General features: G+C 34.7%; 1 protein-coding gene across 4 annotated transcripts in view; it reads left to right on the forward strand.

Moving 5' to 3' along the window:
• Positions 1 to 22,499, forward strand: part of LOC138315715 (TOX high mobility group box family member 4-like) — an 82,196-nt gene that overhangs the window by 25,125 nt on the left and 34,572 nt on the right. Inside the window, exon 1 of one of the 4 annotated variants that reach the window (XM_069256944.1) lies at positions 8,604 to 8,959. The exons of 2 other annotated variants lie outside the window; for them this stretch is intronic. In XM_069256944.1, the coding sequence (XP_069113045.1) occupies positions 8,867 to 8,959 (93 nt within the window). In that variant the 5' untranslated portion in view covers positions 8,604 to 8,866. Of the gene's footprint in view, positions 1 to 8,603; positions 8,960 to 22,499 lie in introns of those variants that run through there. One more of the 4 variants, XM_069256946.1, reaches the window with a different exon arrangement.

The following is a 22,499-nucleotide window of genomic DNA, read 5'->3' on the forward strand; positions in this document are numbered from 1 at the left end:
TAACCTATAGATACTACTATATAATTAAAGTCTTGGTGGAAGGGTTAGAGTTGTGACCTATAGATACTACTATATAATTAAAGTCTTGGTGGAAGGGTTAGAGTTGTGACCTATAGATACTACTATATAATTAAAGTCTTGGTGGATGTGTTAGAGTTGTGACCTATAGATACTACTATATAATTAAAGTCTTGGTGGAAGGGTTAGAGTTGTGACCTATAGATACTACTATATAGTTAAAGTCTTGGTGGATTAGGGTTAGAGTTGTGACCTATAGATACTACTATATAGTTAAAGTCTTGGTGGATTAGGGTTAGAGTTGTGACCTATAGATACTACTATATAATTAAAGTATTGGTGGAAGAGTTAGAGTTGTGAACTATAGATACTACTATATAGTTAAAGTCTTGGTGGATTAGGGTTAGAGTTGTGACCTATAGATACTACTATATAATTAAAGTCTTGGTGGAGGTGTTAGAGTTGTGACCTATAGATACTACTATATAATTAAAGTCTTGGTGGAGGTGTTAGAGTTGTGACCTATAGATACTACTATATAATTAAAGTCTTGGTGGAGGTGTTAGAGTTGTGACCTATAGATACTACTATATAATTAAAGTCTTGGTGGAAGGGTTAGAGTTGTGACCTATAGATACTACTATATAATTAAAGTCTTGGTGGAAGGGTTAGAGTTGTGACCTATAGATACTACTATATATAATTAAAGTCTTGGTGGATTAGGGTTAGAGTTGTGACCTATAGATACTACTATATAGTTAAAGTCTTGGTGGATTAGGGTTAGAGTTGTGACCTATAGATACTACTATATAATTAAAGTCTTGGTGGATTAGGGTTAGAGTTGTGACCTATAGATACTACTATATAATTAAAGTCTTGGTGGAAGGGTTAGAGTTGTGACCTATAGATACTACTATATAATTAAAGTCTTGGTGGATTAGGGTTAGAGTTGTGACCTATAGATACTACTATATAGTTAAAGTCTTGGTGGATTAGGGTTAGAGTTGTGACCTATAGATACTACTATATAATTAAAGTCTTGGTGGAAGGGTTAGAGTTGTGACCTATAGATACTACTATATAGTTAAAGTCTTGGTGGATTAGGGTTAGAGTTGTGACCTATAGATACTACTATATAATTAAAGTCTTGGTGGATGTGTTAGAGTTGTGACCTATAGATACTACTATATAATTAAAGTCTTGGTGGAAGGGTTAGAGTTGTGACCTATAGATACTACTATATAGTTAAAGTCTTGGTGGATTAGGGTTAGAGTTGTGACCTATAGATACTACTATATAGTTAAAGTCTTGGTGGATTAGGGTTAGAGTTGTGACCTATAGATACTACTATATAATTAAAGTATTGGTGGAAGGGTTAGAGTTGTGAACTATAGATACTACTATATAGTTAAAGTCTTGGTGGATTAGGGTTAGAGTTGTGACCTATAGATACTACTATATAATTAAAGTCTTGGTGGAGGTGTTAGAGTTGTGACCTATAGATACTACTATATAATTAAAGTCTTGGTGGAGGTGTTAGAGTTGTGACCTATAGATACTACTATATAATTAAAGTCTTGGTGGAGGTGTTAGAGTTGTGACCTATAGATACTACTATATAATTAAAGTCTTGGTGGAAGGGTTAGAGTTGTGACCTATAGATACTACTATATAATTAAAGTCTTGGTGGAAGGGTTAGAGTTGTGACCTATAGATACTACTATATATAATTAAAGTCTTGGTGGATTAGGGTTAGAGTTGTGACCTATAGATACTACTATATAATTAAAGTCTTGGTGGAGGTGTTAGAGTTGTGACCTATAGATACTACTATATAATTAAAGTCTTGGTGGAGGTGTTAGAGTTGTGACCTATAGATACTACTATTTATCCTGCAACTGTCCCACATACTGACCGATAACTACTGCCAGATAAACTTGTGCTTTATCCGTCAATACGATATGCTTTATCCGTCAATACGATCACGTGAATTTGTTCCATATCTGACGGAACTTTTTCTAACTTGACCCAGAACTTGAACCTTCCGGTGAATGAAACGTCAGTCAGTCCTGCTAAAACGTGACGTCACATTCACCGAAATGACGTCATTTTTACGATATCGAAAATCTCGTATGGCGGTGTCGTCTTTTTCTTGGCTCATGACAAAGGTATGTATTGTTAAGTAATTCTTTAATGGGTATTTATTGTTATTTGAGTATTTTCATTTCCTTTCAGTGATATATCACACTGAATAGAATTACGGTTACTGATTGTGAATGCGCTTCTTTATTTCCCACGGCAGTAAAAAGGAGTACACTCTCATTCGCTTAAGTGAATGAATCTTTACCTCCGCATTAAAGAAGCGTCTCACTTCGAGCGAAACAAAGTAAGGAACTGTCAATTTGCTTTCGTTTTGAATGCCATAATGGTTGCAGGATAAACAGAATACACGGTTAGTATCTTACAATACAAGTTTTATTTTGGTGCTCTACACGGAAAGCCGAGATGACTCGGCAGAGCCTCGTCATCTCGGCTTTCCTAAGTCTCGCACCAAAATAAACCTTGTATTGTAAGATACTAACCATGTATTCTCTATATAATTAAAGTCTTGGTGGAGGTGTTAGAGTTGTGACCTATAGATACTACTATATAATTAAAGTCTTGGTGGAAGGGTTAGAGTTGTGACCTATAGATACTACTATATAATTAAAGTGTTGGTGGAAGGGTTAGAGTTGTGACCTATAGATACTACTATATATAATTAAAGTCTTGGTGGATTAGGGTTAGAGTTGTGACCTATAGATACTACTATATAATTAAAGTCTTGGTGGAAGGGTTAGAGTTGTGACCTATAGATACTACTATATAATTAAAGTCTTGGTGGAAGGGTTAGAGTTGTGACCTATAGATACTACTATATAATTAAAGTCTTGGTGGAAGGGTTAGAGTTGTGACCTATAGATACTACTATATAATCAAAGTCTTGGTGGAAGGGTTAGAGTTGTGACCTATAGATACTACATTGTGTTTGACATTAGTCTGCCCTTGATGGACCTGTACAGTATTTGGTCAGAATAGACCAGACCGACTTATCAACATTTCTGTCACATCTTTGTACTTTTATATCCTTGACTACATATAGTTCATAGACAATCAATGTCTACCTGTTAGTAGGTCATTTACAGGTAAATCTATATGTAGAATGCTGCATTTAATTGTGATTACTGTGTGGCTGCTTCACAGACAAAATTTCTTAACCTGATCAATTTCAGGTCAAGATGTCTTGACCTGAACTTTTGGTAAATTTTGTGATAGTTTATCAACCTGAATTTGATTAATTTGCTTGATTCAAATTAATTTGAAGTAGGATTTTTTTACCAGAAATTCACATTAATTTATGGTCAATTTGAGGTTAGGAAATTTTTTCATGTATATTATACACTTTTGAATTACAGTTTTTTGCTTTAAGAAATATTAAATATCAGACCCAGAACATCAAAATTAGGAATATGGATCAAATGTCTGTAAATTGAGCCATTTAATCACCAATGATTGATACACTGTTGGCCAATTATAACAGCCAAAGGCTTTAGTATATAAATCGAGCATGGTTTCTTCACATTCCCTTTTCTCTTTTACTTTGGCATCAATGTCACATCCAAGATGGCCACTATGCCCTTTGATTAGTCAAACAGTTTGACTATTTCTGATTCGAGGTAAATATGGCATGTGAATTCAAAGACAATGGTTACATTCATTTTGTTAAGATAGAAAGTGTCAGTCATTTTCTGGTCTCAATTTGGAAGCAGAATTAATTCCACATTCATATTTTTGACTGAAATTTTTGAAATATATATCTGTATGTATATACGATGTGGGAAATTTGTTAATATAGGTTGGCCTAAGGGATTCATATTAGGGGTGAAATAAGTATACATGTACTCACTATTTTGGCATTTAAATAATAACTACATGTATTTAGGTAAAGCTACTCTTTATGATTGCTAGCTTTTAATGTTTTTCACCTCTAGTATTTAATGATGTGGCTCGTAATCATACTATGGGGAGATCAATTTTAACAAGACTGCATTGGAGACAAATTTAAGTATGCCGTTACCTTGTATTAGAAAAATATAACAATTTTTTATGTCTTCTTGAAGAATGGATAAAACAACGTTCCTTTATGCCTGTATATATCTGGTATATGTACCACATTCTGTAAGATACCGAGATATTCTTCTTTTTTGTTGTGCTGGCATGGGGTCAAATTCCAACACAAAAGACGCAAAGATGCTCCACCGCTGTTAAATGATATTTTTTCTCTATCAAAAACAGGAGCAAACAAACTAATAGTTTTCAGTTACAAAAGCTGCTTACTTAGCACCATTACCACCTTTGAAAAGTTTAAGCTTCTAATTTTACTTTGAGATTAAAGTATTAAAAATAATAAATTGCATCCCGAAAATATCTGTGGCACTATGCAAATTCATAGATGGAAAGGTCTCAGATTTTCACCTTGGGAGGGGATCAAATTTACTATATTTCATATGGGAAAAAACACTTTTATGAGCATTATTTGCTCAATTTTCATAGGAAATAAGTCAAACCTGGTTAGAATTATTACCCTGAGATATAGCATTTTAACATATCCATATACGTCCTCATTGACCTCCAGGGACCAGTGAGCCGGGGCCAAACGTGGTCAAAATGAGAAAATTGAAAAAAAAAAACTTCTTTTGAATTCACAGATTTGATGGAACCAAATACTCTTCATAGATTAAAAAATCAAATTTATAAAATCACTGACTGATTTCAAGGGCCTAATAGGCCAATGTATAGTGTTTATACATCTTTGTTTTTATTCTGAATCCGAACTCAGGTTGCTGTGAAGGCCCATGGGCCTCTTGTTTCTGTTTATTAGTCATATGCATAAATGATTAAACACCAATTATTGTTCAAATGATGAGTATCTTTATATTTATGCTCTGTTAACGGTTAAGCATCTTTAAAGAACTATACCTGCAAATCACAAGACTTTTCTGGAAATATAGAAATGATTCATTCTGTGCAATTTCTTTAAGCTAAAATCAGCAAATTTTATTGCTTTAATAAAAAACTGTTGAGATCTTGATTTTACTTTAGCTCAACTGAATTTCTTTGATGAAAAATCTTACCTGTGCAATAATTTTTTCTTTTTCCAATGTTAATCTCTACCTTCAGATGTTTTAAATTAATATTCCAAACGGCTGTGCTATTATGTATTTATTGGTAATAAAATCTTCATTAAGTTTTATCGTTATCTTATAAGATGGTGGTTAGCAATGTGGCAAATTCTTTTCTTATTGTTATCTGGGCCATTAGCCCACCATTAGCCCATCCCATGTAGAAGATGTGATTTGAAATTTACTGATTAAATGAAAGGAAATTATTCTGTCTCTATTATTATACATTTACTTTGATTAAAATGTTATGCAATCAATTTCCTTAAGACGGCTTCAATAGCTAATGATTATAATAAGTCTCTGACTTTAGGCTGCAAGACCATTGATAGAATTGAACCAGTCCATATTAGTTCAGCAACCTTATAATTCCTAATCTAATTAAAGTTACAATATACGCTATAACAAAAATTAATCACAACAAGCATTTTACTTAAATGGCACAAATTCCTAAATTAGATGATTAAAGATGCTAGATATTGCCTATTGAGCAGATGACTGGTATCTACTCACATGCATGTCTAAATAACACATATACAACTTAGTTATTTTGCTTTAATTACCCATATGCAATCAATACTTCATTTAATGAGGTCACTGAGCACTAAGGATTTTTAGCCCACCATCATCAGATGGTGGGCTATTCAAATCGCTTTTTGTCCGTGGTCCGTCCGTCCTTCCGTCCGTCCTTCCGTCCGTCCGTCCGTTAACAATTCTTGTTATCGCTATTTCTCAGAAAGCACTGAAGGGATCTTTTTCAAATTTCATATATAGGTTCCCCTAGGGCCCTAGTTGTGCATATTGCATTTTGGGACCAATCGGTTAACAAGATGGCCGCCAGGCAGCCATCTTGGATTTTGATACTTAAAGTTTGTTATCGCTATTTCTCAGAAAGTACTGAAGAGATCTTTCTCAAATTTCATATGTAGGTTCCCCTAGGGCCCTAGTTGTGCATATTGCATTTTGGGACCAATCGGTCAACAAGATGGCCGCCAGGCAGCCATCTTGGATTTTGATACTTAAAGTTTGTTATCGCTATTTCTCAGAAAGTACTGAAGGGATCTTTCTCAAATTTCATATGTAGGTTCCCCTAGGGCCCTAGTTGTGCATATTGCATTTTGGGACCAATCGGTTAACAAGATGGCCGCCAGGCAGCCATCTTGGATTTTGATACTTAAAGTTTGTTATCGCTATTTCTCAGAAAGTACTAAAGGGATCTTTCTCAAATTTCATATGTAGGTTCCCCTAGGGCCCTAGTTGTGCATATTGCATTTTGGGACCAATCGGTTAACAAGATGGCCGCCAGCCAGCCATCTTGGATTTTAATACGTTAAAAGTCTTGTTATCGCTATTTCTCAGAAAGTACTGAAGGGATCTTTCTCAAATTTCATATGTAGGTTCCCCTAGGGCCCTAGTTGTGCATAATGCGTTTTTGGATCGATCGGTCAACAAAATGGCCACCAGGCAGCCATCTTGGATTTTGATAGTTAAAGATTAATATCGCTATTTCTCACAAAGTACTGAAGGGATCTTTCTCATATTTCATATGTAGGTTTCCCTAGGGCTCTTGTTGTGCATAATGCGTTTTTGGATCGATCGGTCAACAAAATGGCCGCCAGGCTGCCATCTTGGAATTTGATAGTTAAAGTTTGTTATCGCTATTTCTCACAAAGTACTGAAGGGATCTTTCTCATATTTCATATGTAGGTTTCCCTAGGGCTCTTGTTGTGCATAATGCGTTTTTGGATCGATCGGTCAACAAAATGGCCGCCAGGCTGCCATCTTGGAATTTGATAGTTAAAGTTTGTTATCACTATTTCTCAGAAAGTATTGAATGAATCTGTCTCAAATTTCATATATAGGTTCCTCTATGGCCCTAGTTGTGCATATTTCGATTTGGGACCGATCGATTTACAAGATGGCCGCCAAGGAGCCATCTTGGATTTTGATAGTTGAAGTTTGTTACTGCTATTTCTCAGAAAGTACTGAAGCGATCTGTCTCAAATTTTATATGTAGTATGTTTGCAAAAGTTTGAAAAGCAGAGAAAAGATCCCTCTTTCCATTGTCAGACATAGATCATTCTTTGGTGGGCGCCAAGATCCCTCTGGGATCTCTTGTATTTTTTTGACGCAAATATTTTCATATTTGCTTTATTTTATAGATAAATAAAAAGATCTGATATATCAAGGGTGGTAAAAACTAAGTGTAAAGTAAATATAACAGAGATATTTGTTTATCTGTTCTTATTTTTAATTGATAAAAACTACTATTTGTTACAGCTGTAGCACCTTAAGATTTGGTTCAATTTTTCACTAAGCTAGTTATATATGGTTAATTGGACTGGAGTGATAAAATGACCTGTGGTTTAGAAAGGACGCAGCACCTGTCTTCTTCGATACATATTTCACCACTCGTAAATGTCAATAACCATCAACCTCATCCCTATCCTCACATATCAGGAGATGTAAGAAATCAAATGATCTCCTGTGGAGCAGTGAAGCGAAAATAATAATTTGTATGGAATCTGTAAAAGAATGAAAGGGCATTGCCACGGTCAGCTGGGCGTTATGGTCTAGTTAGAAGCTTGAATACAGTACCTTTACGATGTATAGTGACCCTTTAAAAGAAGTTAAAAAGCTTACTTAAAACACGCCCTTTTATTTAGCTAAATCTCCCACTGTTTGACCGTATTGCAGCCATTTAGGGAGATTACATTGGTTCTGGGCAGGTGGCATGGTACATCTGCCTGTTGAGGGAGGCAGTCGTGTAAAGGGAACAGCCTCTTTGAACAAGTTGTGAACAATGAAGTGGGAGGTTCCAACTGTCTTCTACACACGCCAGGTCACAAAGAATCAGCCCAAAGTCTTTCATCATCGTCTCATTAATATACAAGTCAACAGCTCTCTATTAGCTTCAATACCTTGTCTGAACTTAGGTTTGTCTGAAGAGTGGCATCAAGTTAAATCTAACAAATTAGCAAGAAAGGGCACATGACTTGTGACCCACTCGGATGTTTTATTGTAGTTTGTATATGTACCTGTGTGTCATGTCATAGAGGTGTTACGTACAAGGATCTCTTGTATAGGAAATGCTTGGTTATATAATACACGGAATAAGTACACTGGGTTCCTTTCACTGATTAAGGATTAAAGACTTAGTGCTTGTATATACTTTTCACCTTTCTAGTGAAGCTCAGAACTTTGAAAAACGTTCAACTATTATGGATTTTTACGGCCTTTGAAATTGTGATGTTTTTTAACGATGTACTGCCATACATTGATGTGTTGCTGATGATATGGAGAGTATTGGTGTAAAGTGATGTATCATTTAGTGATTTAGGATGATTTCCTAGAATTATATGGTACTTTGATTCGCCCTAATGATTATTGGTAATTAATGAGAAACGGATGCCATGTATCTATTTGGATAATAGCGCTGTACCATTACATAGCCTATATAGAGATGTGAGGTTACTATTGGACGCTGGATGTATGACACTTTCTACCAGATATCTGAAGATACACCTGTAGTAGATCGTACACCTATAGTGGATTCCTATAGCAGATACGCCTGAGATACCTGAAGTGAATACACCTGTGATTGATACCTGTATCCCACACCTGTGACAATGACCATGGATACAGTGTATCATTTCAGAAATAATGCGGAATCTCTACAAGGGACTTTTTCTAGAAATCATATTCCACACCGGCAAGCTCAGGTACAGTTCTTAATTGTTATATAATTAGCAGCTTTTATCATTCTATAAATGTGGACACATATCTTAAAAATTCTTTCTTCGTATATTATTCCATTGTTTTGACAAGTTTCCGTAGAAGATTTTTCTATAGAAGAAAATGAAGAACATAAATGGGACTTTTGAGGAATTATCTTGGCCACCAATGAGGTCAAGTGGGGAGTAGAATGCAGTTTTCATTTTGAGGTGTTAATGCTAAGAATGAATGATATTTATTTTGCTTCTGAACTATCACAAAACAATAAAATAACCATATTGATTATTGGTTTAGCTCTTTTCCATACATTTTGCTGTTCTGGTCCAAAAGAGGAGTGGATGATGTAATCCTTAATCCATTAATTATAGATGTAGCTTTGTATTATGTATCAAACTTTACTGATAAGTATGGGATCTAGATCTTGGTGTGTAAAGGATCTTAGTGCTTAAAGAATAAATCAAGAAGATATGTAGAATTTAACTTTAAATGACATTAAGAAAAAGTGAATGTAAGTGATAATTTGAACATTATATCAGCATCATTCAAACTTTCCGCACATAAAATATCCATGGAATAAAAAACATAAGGAAAAAAAGCAAGACGTTTTTGAAAAAAAAAAAAGAAAAATCAGGAATATTCAAAATAGACTATTTGAATGAATATTCAGCTATAATCAGATATCCACAAATGATGATTTTCAATGATTAAATAATCTAGAAATAAGTATTACCCTTTGTAAAGCAGACATGTTGTTAATTAAACAACAGATATAGACGTATTTATGATAGCTAGCATGCCAATCATGTGTGATACAGTTATCTTCTATATTATCCTTGAATTACCCATAATTAGATGATCTAGTCGTCATGACAACACTATTGGCTTTTAAATTTAGACATGATGGTGGTTTCCATTGTTGTGCTCACCAGTGATGACCAATTTAGCCAGCTAATTGTGATTTTCAGGTCTTTAGCCATGGTCATTCAATAAACAGTTATCCATGGCAACCATTAACATGTCCCTAGCAACCACCATTGCCTGCCTACTGAGTCTACACCTTTGAACAATGTATATAATTTCTATTCTTTCCTCATCCCAGTCTGATATAAAGTCTGTATTCAACTGAAGTCTGCCTTGTCAATATGTACAGTTATTGAACATAACCTCTTCCCTGGGTTCAGTACAATTCTTTTGAAACTGACTGGGGACTATACCCTATATACACAGGGCTAACCAAAGGATCTGAGGTGATTTAAGGGAGAAACTGACTTGGGCACTATACCCTATATACACAGGGCTAACCAAAGGATCTGAGGTGATTTAAGGGAGAAACTGACTTGGGCACTATACCCTATATACACAGGGCTAACCAAAGGATCTGAGGTGATTTAAGGGAGAAACTGACTTGGGCACTATACCCTATATACACAGGGCTAACCAAAGGATCTGAGGTGATTTAAGGGAGAAACTGACTTGGGCACTATACCCTATATACACAGGGCTACTTTCAAATTGTTGCATAATTCAGAACATATGATCCTGTGCTTAATTCAATTTATTGTTTTCAATGGCTCAATTTCTAAATTTCGGGTAAAGTCTTGCACCCAAAAAATCAAATACAATTGCTTTTTTGCCCATAATTGTCTGCATCGTGACTGTGATTTTTGCAGGGACAATCCTTGCCTTGGTTGCCATTTCGTTAATTTGATGTCCTTTAGACATTTTAGCAGAAGCCCTATGCCCCTCACTCATAAGTTTGGAGGTCCACAGGTTCTATCTGTTCATTGTTTTCTCTGTCCAGTAACTCCAGATATAGAATTGTTCTACCAGGAAAACAATGTACATCCTTAAATCGACAGAGCTGATACTGGTAATAGAATGTATATCACTATGAAAAACCATTAAGTACCATGAAAAATTGTGAAGTACTTTTTGAAAATAAGAAAACTTCCAGAATTTTTAAACATATACATTAACTTATGTTAGATTGATTTGATATTTCTTTACTTGACCATGTGTAACTGTTAATTTCCCAAGTTACCAACATCATGATTTAATTATCACATGTGTAAAAATGCTACCCAGTATTTGGAAATAGTAAAGGCTTGTAGTTTGGGAACAATGGAATCTGTACCTTGTGCACCATTTTCTTACTTAAATCTGCTGTATACATAACAGTCTTCAACAAACATCAGGAATGAGTTCCTCAAGCTGCTCTTTTTATCAAGAATATGCTCAAATATGGATGTTTGAAATCTATACAAAAAACAGATATTAAATTCTTTTGCAATTAGTTTGAGTTAAAACTATTAAATGCCAGGACTATATGAAATACTGGTACATACTGTATATTGATGTATGAAAAGATGTATTAATTTACCTATAATGATATTTTAGGTGCAGATAAAGTTGATGGGGTGACCTAGATATGGAGGAATTATTGGGTTTTCTCACTGATACCAATCCTTATTGCATCTGTCATTGGATAGCACAAGATGGATGTTACCATTCAGGATTGTAGAAATAATTTGTCCTCCAATTTTAATTCTCCATGGTAACGGTTGCTAGGTGACAATTATAAGGGTAGTTATATGGTAGTAACTATTATGTGGAGAAATGAATTCCTGGTAAAATTATCTACACAAGGTTTGATGGTGTGTACTCAATAAGGATATCATGTTATATTCAAGCTTGTTGCCAATAGCAACTGTTTTATTTCACATATTCAGAATGGGAAACAATGGAAAAAGCATAAAATAGGAAAATTGGACTATTCCAGCTAAACCAAATACTAGAAAAGGATAAACATTTTTCATGGTGTCCATAATAAAATGTGTTTCTAAGTACTGGTAAGTGTGAAAACTGCTATCTGATAAAAATAGTGAATTTATGTGAGTTCTGCCTCCATTAAATTTAGGAACAAAAATTTATACTGTTGAAACTGTTATGGGTTAATTTTGTTTCATGTTCTGTTAAAAGACATATTCAAGGTTGTTTGTAAGGATGTGCCAGATTAAGACAAAGCAGAGGAAGCCAGAGTACTTTTTGACATTTCTTGGAAATTCAATTGCAATACAGTCTTTGAAAAAAGAAAGGTTGTGCTTGTTTGATATATCGTATGTATATTGCTAAAATATTGCCATTGTTCTGCAGGCTTAAATTTCATAAACAGTTTTAAAGAAACTTTTCACACATAACCTGAACACTTTTTCTTGCATAAGATTGATTTTAAGACAACTAGGTCACTGTTACTATAAATAGAATAGTAAATGACATAAAAACTCACTGCTCTACAGGTTTCATTTTTAATCTGCTTGTCAGAAGTTATTAATGAGCATTTTTCACAAAACTACAGAAAACAAGGGTACGTGTATTAATTTTGTTATTTGGATTTCTTGTACATGGTTTAATTATCTTTTTGTATGTGATTTAGATACTGAGAGAAAAATTTTACAGATTGCTTAGCTTGTCCTAAATATCACCTATGATCATAAATAACATTTTACTATTATATATCATTGGAACTATATATAAGCATGAATCTTTAATGTAAAATTGTCTTTGTAGTACAATAGAGTATTTGAATATTTAAGTTAAGTGTATGTATAGATATGTGGTGACCTATATATTAATTTCCCGAGGAATCTATGTCTGATATAAAGAGCTTCACGTACCTTCAGAACGATTTTAATTAGGTTCAACAAATATTTCCCCACAGCTATAGAACAGTCTATTTAAGTAAAGTGCTCATCATCAAATATGCATGACTTTGCCATCTAGGACTTTTGTCACAAGCTATTATGTATGCAGATAAGTTGGTAAGTTCTGATCGTGAGATCTATCATTTTCTGTCTTAATGCTCTCTCAAATTATCAAATATTTATAAGTTGCAGACAATTTAGTTCTCCTCCGTGCCCTGTTATGGGATGGATTCTAGATCGTACAAATCAGAAATATGGTGCTACTTAATTTACTTAAGTGATCAGCTACAATCTTGGGCCGGTTAATGCTTGTAACTGGATGCTATATGAAAGCTGCCTTTCTATCTGTATTGATGCATTTTGAATGTTTTATTGGGGACATTTATGCTTCACATGAAACTGTTAAACAGGCATGACTCATTTTTCAACTTCCAATTCCTAATAGACATTTTTGATAATGGAAGGGAAAAAAGCCATCAGTTTAATTTAAATTGGAAATGTTATGATTCCAGTTGTCTTTTGTGTCGATTGGAGGATGATAAAATTACTGTTATACTTCTGTTCCATTTCATAAATGACAAGGGACACAAATATTGCATCTGGGTAGAGATGGTAGGGAGGGGGCAGGAAAAACAGAAGGATGGGAAAAGATTATCACAGACAGAAAAAGTAGAGGGATGAAAAAGAAAGATTGTCACAGACAAAAATTGGTCTGAAAAAGATTGTTGTAGATGGAAGAAGATAGAGTGATGAAAAAAGAAGATTGTCATGGACAAAGACAGAAATAGAGGGACCAAAAAGGTTATGTGATAGAAAAGGATTGGGGGACATAAAAAGATAGATAGGGATAAATAAAGATAGAGGGATCAATGGAGATAAAAGGATAGAAAGAGGTTTACATGGTAGTAAGAGCCCAAAAGGACAGAGAGATTTTAAACAGATTGAGAGAGAAGAAATGTGTGCGCGCAGAAATATTTTAAAGAACCATTCATGTAAAAGATTATCTCCATTTATTAGGTCATCTGACCCGAAGAGTCAGGATAACCTATAGTCGTCATGTTTCGTCCGTCGTCGTCTGCTGTCGGCCGTCCGCCGTGCGTTAACCTTTCACATTTTAAACTTCTTCTCAAGTTCTATTGGTGTGATTTGGCTGAAACTTGCATGAAATGATCCTGACATGGTCCCGACAAAGTGTTGTTATTTTTCAGGTCGATCCGAAATCCAAGATGGCCGCCACAGCCGCCATCTTGAAAAGACATTTTGAACTTCTTCTCAAGTTCTACAGGTGCGATTTGGCTGAAACTTGCATGAAATGATCCTGACATGGTCCCGACAAAGTGTTGTTATTTTTCGGGTCAATCCAAAATCCATGATGGCCACCACAGCCGTCATCTTGAAAACACATTTTGAACTTCTCAATTTCTACCTGTGCGATTTGGCTGAAACTTGCATGAAATGATCCTGACATGGTTCGACAAAGTATTGGTACATCTCTGGTTGATCCCAAATAGAAGAAGGCTACCATGACACTATATCTGATTAATTTTCTACATGTTAAGGCCCTTGGGCCTCTTGTTTGAAATAAAATTTGTTGAAGGAAATGGAAAATGATCCTGACATGGTCCGGACAAAGTGACACCATATGAAATTAATTTTACTGTTGCCAAGGTAGTCAGATGACCGTTAAGGCCCTTTGGGCCTCTTGTTTAAAACCTTTGGCTGATTTTGTTATATCGTAGAACCAAAACTCATTAAGCTACATTTTATTTGGCAATTTCAATATGCTAGGGACCTGTACCACATCACTAAAACTACAAAAATAGTGCAGTAAATTATCATTAAATTGACAAAAACAAAGCGAAAAGCTGATGTTCACACAATAATATCAATCTTCAGAATGTGAAGAATTCAGTGTGAATATGTATGAAATTTTGCAAAACTGTAATATTAAAGTAGTATAATGTTTTAAAAAGCAGAGGATTTTTTTCCTCAAATACTTAGTATCTGAAATACAGTTTATTAAATAATAAAAGTTAATATTCATGAATGACACACACATGAAATTGTTTCATTTCCATATTTCATTTTATCCATCTCAAGTGAAAGTAAATTAATTGATTCCATAATTGTAAAACAAGATAATAAAACTAATAAATCGTATTAATTCTCTATTAAACAAATAGAAAATCATAAAAGTGTTGACTTTATTGTCCATACACAGGTGAAGAGTGACCTTCTGTTGACCCACGACATCTTTCAATTTGTATGCAGGCTGGCTGAGGCTTTCAAGCAAGTTTACATGATTACACCATAAAACTAGAATAGATTTTGTAATAATAAATGATACATCTCAAGTATAAATCTAGTATTCTTGTGTATAATTACTTGTGGAAACATTTTAATAGTGATGGGATGTGATGCAGCGACATTAAAGCATTTCATATCACCTTTATCTGCTGGCATCTCCAACCAAGCATGACCTGAAATTTGTCGTCATTTGATAAATTAAATAATCGTGTCAAAATGTCATCACATACAAAATGTAATTAAAGCCAGTTATTATCACATTTATCAAATTGCCTGACTGTCTGACACAACATTTGCAAAATTTTAATTTATTTAGAAATAATTTTCTGTGATACTGGTGAAGGTTATTTGTAGATCAATATTTTAACATCTGTCACTGTACAGGTGTATATTTAAATATCATTATCGCTGTAAAAAAGTAAAAGTGAAAATTAGTCATTCAAGTCTCAGTTCTTAATTAAATTTCCCTATGTTTTAACAACTCTCCTCCAAAGTTTTCAATGTTGTGCGTATACACGTATACACATATATATAGTCTTTCATGTTTTCTCTGAATCCTGAGATTTGTTGAAAAGAATATAAGTTACACTAAAACACAGTTTCACTTTGCATATTTAACAGAGAGAATATGTTTCCAGTGAACATTTTTGTTGGGATAAAAATTAGACATGAAACAAAGATTATGTTGATGCTTCAGGGTATTTCTAAGTTTATGTTTGAAGAAAAAAAAAAGTTTTTCCTTTATGCACAACAAATTAATTAAAACTTGAAGAGATTTTTGCCTCATATCAGAACACTGTTGTTTATTTTCTTCATATTAATAAGTTATTAACTCATGAAAGGATCTGGACTTGAACTGTCCTCGAACTGGTCTATATGATTGATGTAAGCCTTAACTAGATTAGATATAGAACTGTACAAAGAAAAGATATTCAAAATTCAATAATTGTAACTATTATATTGGAAATCCTAAACTTTAATCACCAAGGACGTCAGAAGTAAGCTTTTCCAGTGATATTGTTTTCATACCTCCAGTATGAAAAAGGGGGGCATATGGTGTGCCACCTACCGTATTTGATCAAATAAATGTGATTGGAAAAAACAAGGCATTTGTATGACCAAAACCATATATCATTTTGCAAAAAAAATTTAATTAAAAAAACCCAATGTTTTTCAAATTTTCAGTCTGCATTTAAGGTAAGTGAAATTTTGGCTTTAAATTGGAATAGAGTGCTTATAGGGACAGGGCGCTTATTGGGTCAAATACGGTGTGTCCTTCCCATCCTGTCCTGCCTCGTCTGGTCATATCCATCCTAATTTTATATGGAAGAGTAGTCTGTAAAATTCTAATCAATGAAAAAAAGTATTATAGAATATAGTTTTAGGTTTTAAAATACAAATAAAATATCAGATTAATGGATTATATAAAAAGGATGCATTAGTGAATAAATGTTCTATTACCAATATTCATTATGACAATAGAGCTCAAATCCAATATTTACTTTAGTAGCTGTTACTGCAAATTATGATATTTACTTAATATTAAAAACGCACTTAAGATGCAGGTCACAACAGATCATTGATACTGAGAGGGCAGGTGGACCATATACAGCTGCTGTACAGGTAAACGTCCAGGTAAACTGGCCAGGTAAGGCGTGTCGACTCCTCCATGTCCCTCTCGCAGTCTTCATATTTAGGCAGTATTAATGATATCTGTTCGGTTTTAAGTACTGACGTTGTAATATGATCTCCACTTCAAACACCTGTTTTATGCTAAATAGAAAAATCAGGCAAAGAACGAACACAAAAGAAGGATTTGGTTTCGAATGTGGCCTTTATGATTTCTCAGATTTGATTTTTTTTGTTCATTTCATAAAAGAATTATGAAATTCTTCAAAGTGTTGAAAAAAGTCACTCTGTATTAGATGGAGGACTGTCTGTTAAGGTGTCCAATGAAAGGATAACAGAAGCATTTTATACCTTCTAACTTTAGTATCTGCACCAGATTGCGTTAAGTGTCTATTGTGTGTAAGTGTGAAACATTAAAATGCATCCTGCTCAGTTATTTTGAATTAGAGTAGAGGGATTGAGTTATTTCTTATGAGAAGCTCAGGAAGAAAATTTCCATATAATGAAATGAATAGAAATTGAATAGAACTGTCAGTTCTTAAAGAGGCTGTTCATCTGTATGTAGCCTTGAATTATTTAGGCTTTTAAACTTTTAATTTCAATAGATAAGCTGTGGCATGTCTTTATTTGGTCAATAAAAAGCTTTGAAAACCATCACCATGCAGATTCAACCCTTATGGTAGAAATTGCAGGACATGGAATCTCTGGTGGTCTCATTAGATAGGTTATCTTTCAAAGTGGTCCTGCTACACAGGTTGTAACTGTCGTCCACAAATGAGACCCCCCCTCCTTCCCACAAATAAGACCACCAACAAATAAGACCCCTCCCACAAATAAGACCCCACCCTCCCACAATTAAGACCCCACCCATCCACAAATAAGACCTCTTCCACAAATATGACCCTACCCACAAATAAGACCCCAGCCACAAATTAGACCCCTCCCTCAAGTAAGACCCCCTCCCCCCCTCCCTTCAACCTATTTTCCTGCTTACTTGAGTCTGGTATCTGGTGACCATGGTAACAGCATACATGAAGATGCCCCTGTACCAGTGTCTCCCAAACCAGCCTTGGACAAGAAAGACCAGAGATTTGGAGAGAGTTTAGGTAGAGAAATTTCCTGATTTGTTTAAATGTATAATAAATCAAAATGTTGGTTTGCTTGGTGTCATCTATAATGTGTGGAGTGTTTACACAGAAGATGGGGAGATTGATGACATTGCCCAACACAGGAATCCTCCATTACCACCGCACTGATCACATTTACTCTTTGTGTCTGTTTTATTTGCATTTGACTAATGTTTCTATTGAATATGATACAAAATAAAAAAGAATTATTGATATATCATGAACGATTATGTTTCATATCGTATAAAAACAGATAAACAAAACAAAAAGGAGTAAGCTATAAAACCAAGCCATAGGATCTTTTTGTTTTATGCTCTAAGGAATATTGTCAACAATGCTGGGGTAATACTACAAAGGAGTTTTATGAAAACACAACATAAAATAATGTGTTTCTCATGGTTAATTTAGCTATGATAATACCACTTTTGTTGTTGTAGTTAGTCTTTAAGATATCATCCCTTGGTAATTCCTATGTAGAACAATATCACATGGTATCTTTTTTGTCTGAACACAAAAACGCTTCATAAACTTTATCTCTAAGACAATAGTGACAATGTACAGAGCACTTAGGACGTGGCCGTGGTTCCGAATTACAATAACTAGTTTTGTACATGACAATAAATTCTTGGGCAAAGAGTGAAATTCAGGACAGAAAAAATCAAATTTACTGCTATGGAGAATTTCAAGTGATAGTGTGCCTATTCTGAAACAGCTTTATAGATATATCTGTAATCTGGCTTACAAACTTTCATGAATTTCATTTATTTACCATGATTTGGTATCAGCAAGAATTTCTGTAATTGCGTTTTCTGTGGAAATATTTAAATAAAGGCAGATCATTGGATAATGAAATTCTATACATCCCGAACCATTATTGCGTAATGGAACATGCAGTGTTTAGCAGTATCAGGGTGATGTATGGTATAGCATGGCAAAGCTGTCGGATTTCAGATCTCATCCATCTAATGAAGATTGTATTACAGCAAAATTAAATACCACTCACATCTTTACCATCATATTGCACTTGTATAGGGCTTACAATCTACAGCAGTGCACATCCATGTATAAGGCCTTGTCATTGTAGAAAATTACACAAAAAACTTTTTTGTTTCAAAAACTTAACCAATTGTTATTATTTGATGATATATATGGTATTTGTGGAACAACTTCAAGGAAAGATTGTCTTATTAATTAGGATATAATAATGATATGCCCTGGTAGTTTACAGAAAGGACAGTGGTTAAGACATATTCCGACATATAACCCTTCATCTCTGGGTTGTGAGTTTGATTCCCATGTGTGGCAGCTGCCAGATACTGATTTCTGGTTAATGGTTTTTCTCTGGGTACTCTGGCTTTCTGGCTCTGGGACGGGAATAAATTTAATAAAACATATGCAATTTTCATAACAGCATTGGCCACTGATTAGCTTTTTTCTTTCTGCTTAGAGATAGTACTACAATGGGATCTTAGAGATAGCCACCAAATACTACAATTGGATCATAGAGATAGTCACCAAATACTACAATGGGATCATAGAGATAGTCACCAAATACTACAATGGGATCTTAGAGATAGCTACCAAATACTACAATGGGATCTTAGAGATAGCCACCAAATACGACAATGGGATCTTAGAGATAGCCACCAAATACTACCATGGGATCATAGAGATAGCCACCAAATACTACCATGGGATCATAGAGATAGCCACCAAATACTACCATGGGATCTTAGAGATAGCCACCAAATACTACCATGGGATCTTAGAGATAGCCACCAAATACTACCATGGGATCATAGAGATAGCCACTAAATACTACCATGGGATCTTAGAGATAGCCACCAAATACTACCATGGGATCATAGAGATAGCCACCAAATACTACCATGGGATCATAGAGATAGCCACTAAATACTACCATGGGATCTTAGAGATAGCCACCAAATACTACCATGGGATCATAGAGATAGCCACCAAATACTACAATGGGATCATAGAGATAGCCACTAAATACTACCATGGGATCATAGAGATAGCCACCAAATACTACCATGGGATCATAGAGATAGCCACCAAATACTACAATGGGATCATAGAGATAGCCACCAAATACTACCATGGGATCATAGAGATAGCCACCAAATACTACCATGGGATCATAGAGATAGCCACCAAATACTACCATGGGATCATAGAGATAGCCACCAAATACTACCATGGGATCATAGAGATAGCCACCAAATACTACCATGGGATCATAGAGATAGCCACTAAATACTACCATGGGATCTTAGAGATAGCCACCAAATACTACCATGGGATCATAGAGATAGCCACCAAATACTACCATGGGATCTTAGAGATAGCCACCAAATACTACAATGGGATCATAGAGATAGCCACCAAATACTACAATGGGATCATAGAGATAGCCACCAAATACTACAATGGGATCATAGAGATAGCCACCAAATACTACCATGGGATCATAGAGATAGCCACCAAATACTACAATGGGATCATAGAGATAGCCACTAAATACTACCATGGGATCTTAGAGATAGCCACCAAATACTACAATGGGATCATAGAGATAGCCACCAAATACTACCATGGGATCTTAGAGATAGCCACCAAATACTACCATGGGATCTTAGAGATAGCCACCAAATACTACAATCGGATCTTAGAGATAGCCACCAAATACTACAATCGGATCATAGAGATAGCCACCAAATACTACAATGGGATCTTAGATATAGCCACCAAATACTACAATGGGATCATAGAGATAGCCACCAAATACTACAATGGGATCATAGAGATAGCCACCAAATACTACCATGGGATCTTAGAGATAGCCACCAAATACTACCATGGGATCTTAGAGATAGCCACCAAATACTACCATGGGATCTTAGAGATAGCCACCAAATACTACAATGGGATCATAGAGATAGCCACCAAATACTACCATGGGATCATAGAGATAGCCACCAAATACTACCATGGGATCTTAGAGATAGCCACCAAATACTACCATGGGATCTTAGAGATAGCCACCAAATACTACAATAGGATCAAGCCTTTAATTGGTATTCAATTTAGGAACATTGTTGTTTAAATCAGGATGCACCCTAAATATTCATTTATGAAATAATGTGCGTACTCAAGATGGGTTTCCTCTGAAAACAAATGTACATAGCTTATTATGAAGTGACCACAGTCCTTACTATGATATAAAAAATTACAGTGTAAACAATAGCCTTCCCTTACATCAGGTACCATGTTAAGTATAAAAACAGTTACCTAATATGAACCTAATCAGAAGGTTTTAGTGGAAACGGTGTGTTCTGGCCCAGAGGATCATTGGTCATTGATAAAGTCACACCAGCTGACTCCCAGGGGTCAGATCGTGTTCATTCATGCTTACACCAAGTTCAGTGGAATCCTTTCATCTCCATCAGACTGTTGATAAACCCTTGTGACAGGTCATTCATCTGATTGGACACTTATGGTTATTTTACTGTGGTGGATATGACAACTTCAAGGTCATGGGGTTAGGTCATAGGTCATGGCTGTCATTGTTACTTATACGGTAAGTATAGTTGTTAGTATGAATGGTGAGTGAGGGATGTGCCTCTATAATACTACAGTATACCTGTCATGTTTCCCATTACAACATATCCTCACTACATTGTTCATGTCATCAGGTTGTAACACAAATTGTTTCTATCAGGGATTATTGTATAGTAATTGTGGTTATGACCTTTCACCCTGTGTTCACCTTTAGTAATTAATATGTAATTATTGTCTTATAGTCATTTATCTAATTAGATAGAATATTATCTATGCATAATTGGTGATGTATCACCTTACGGAGGTCAAAAGGTCAATCAAGGACTATCCTGTAGTTACAATTAGAGGTAAATAGAATTTCTCAATCAAAAAGAAACCAAATATTGTGTAAATATTCTTGATAAGATTACATTGAATTTATATATTTATCTGATCTTTAAAATGGTGAAGCAAGGAATTAATGTAGTTTGTTTAATTCAACTCGTAATGTCTCCAGAAATGAAGAATTATTTATATCTCAAATGACAAAAGAAAGGAAAACAAACACAACAAAATTACCGTTTTCTAATTGTGAATTATTAATATTCTTGATTTTGTTATATATTTATTAAATACATTAAAGCTCCATTTTCCTGACGTTTTTAGGATCATAGTAAATGCATGGTCCAGTTACAATTTAAGTTTGAATGTTTAGTCTGATGTAATTAAGACCACAGATATATTAGTTTGAATGTTTAGTCTGATGTAATTAAGACCACAGATATATTAGTTTAGATTTAAAGTTTGGTTGATACACAGTAGAGTATGAGAACTCTCTCTGTGACAACGGTGAAAATTAAAATGGCTATTGTTTTCTTTTGTATGCAATGCTTATTGATCAAAACCAGTGTCTTGAGATAATTAAACTCATTTTTATTGCCTTCAGTGACTTTAAGAAGATTTAAGTTGTTGTACATGAAGTCAGCTGTGAAACTTTAAATGACAGTTTTAACAACAGCAGGTGTTAACAATTTTTAAGTAAGAATCAATACTTTCCTGGCAAAACATCTGTATAAAATGACAGTCACCTGATCATATTAAAGATTTAAAAAGTCAACCAAAAACTATCATTGATTATAAACCTCTTAGACAAGTTATGAAATGTAGACATGTTTGACCATTCCACAAGAAGAGACTGTAAT

Source organism: Argopecten irradians, chromosome 2 (genome assembly GCF_041381155.1).
Source record: "Argopecten irradians isolate NY chromosome 2, Ai_NY, whole genome shotgun sequence".
NCBI classification, from domain to species: Eukaryota; Metazoa; Mollusca; class Bivalvia; order Pectinida; family Pectinidae; genus Argopecten; species Argopecten irradians.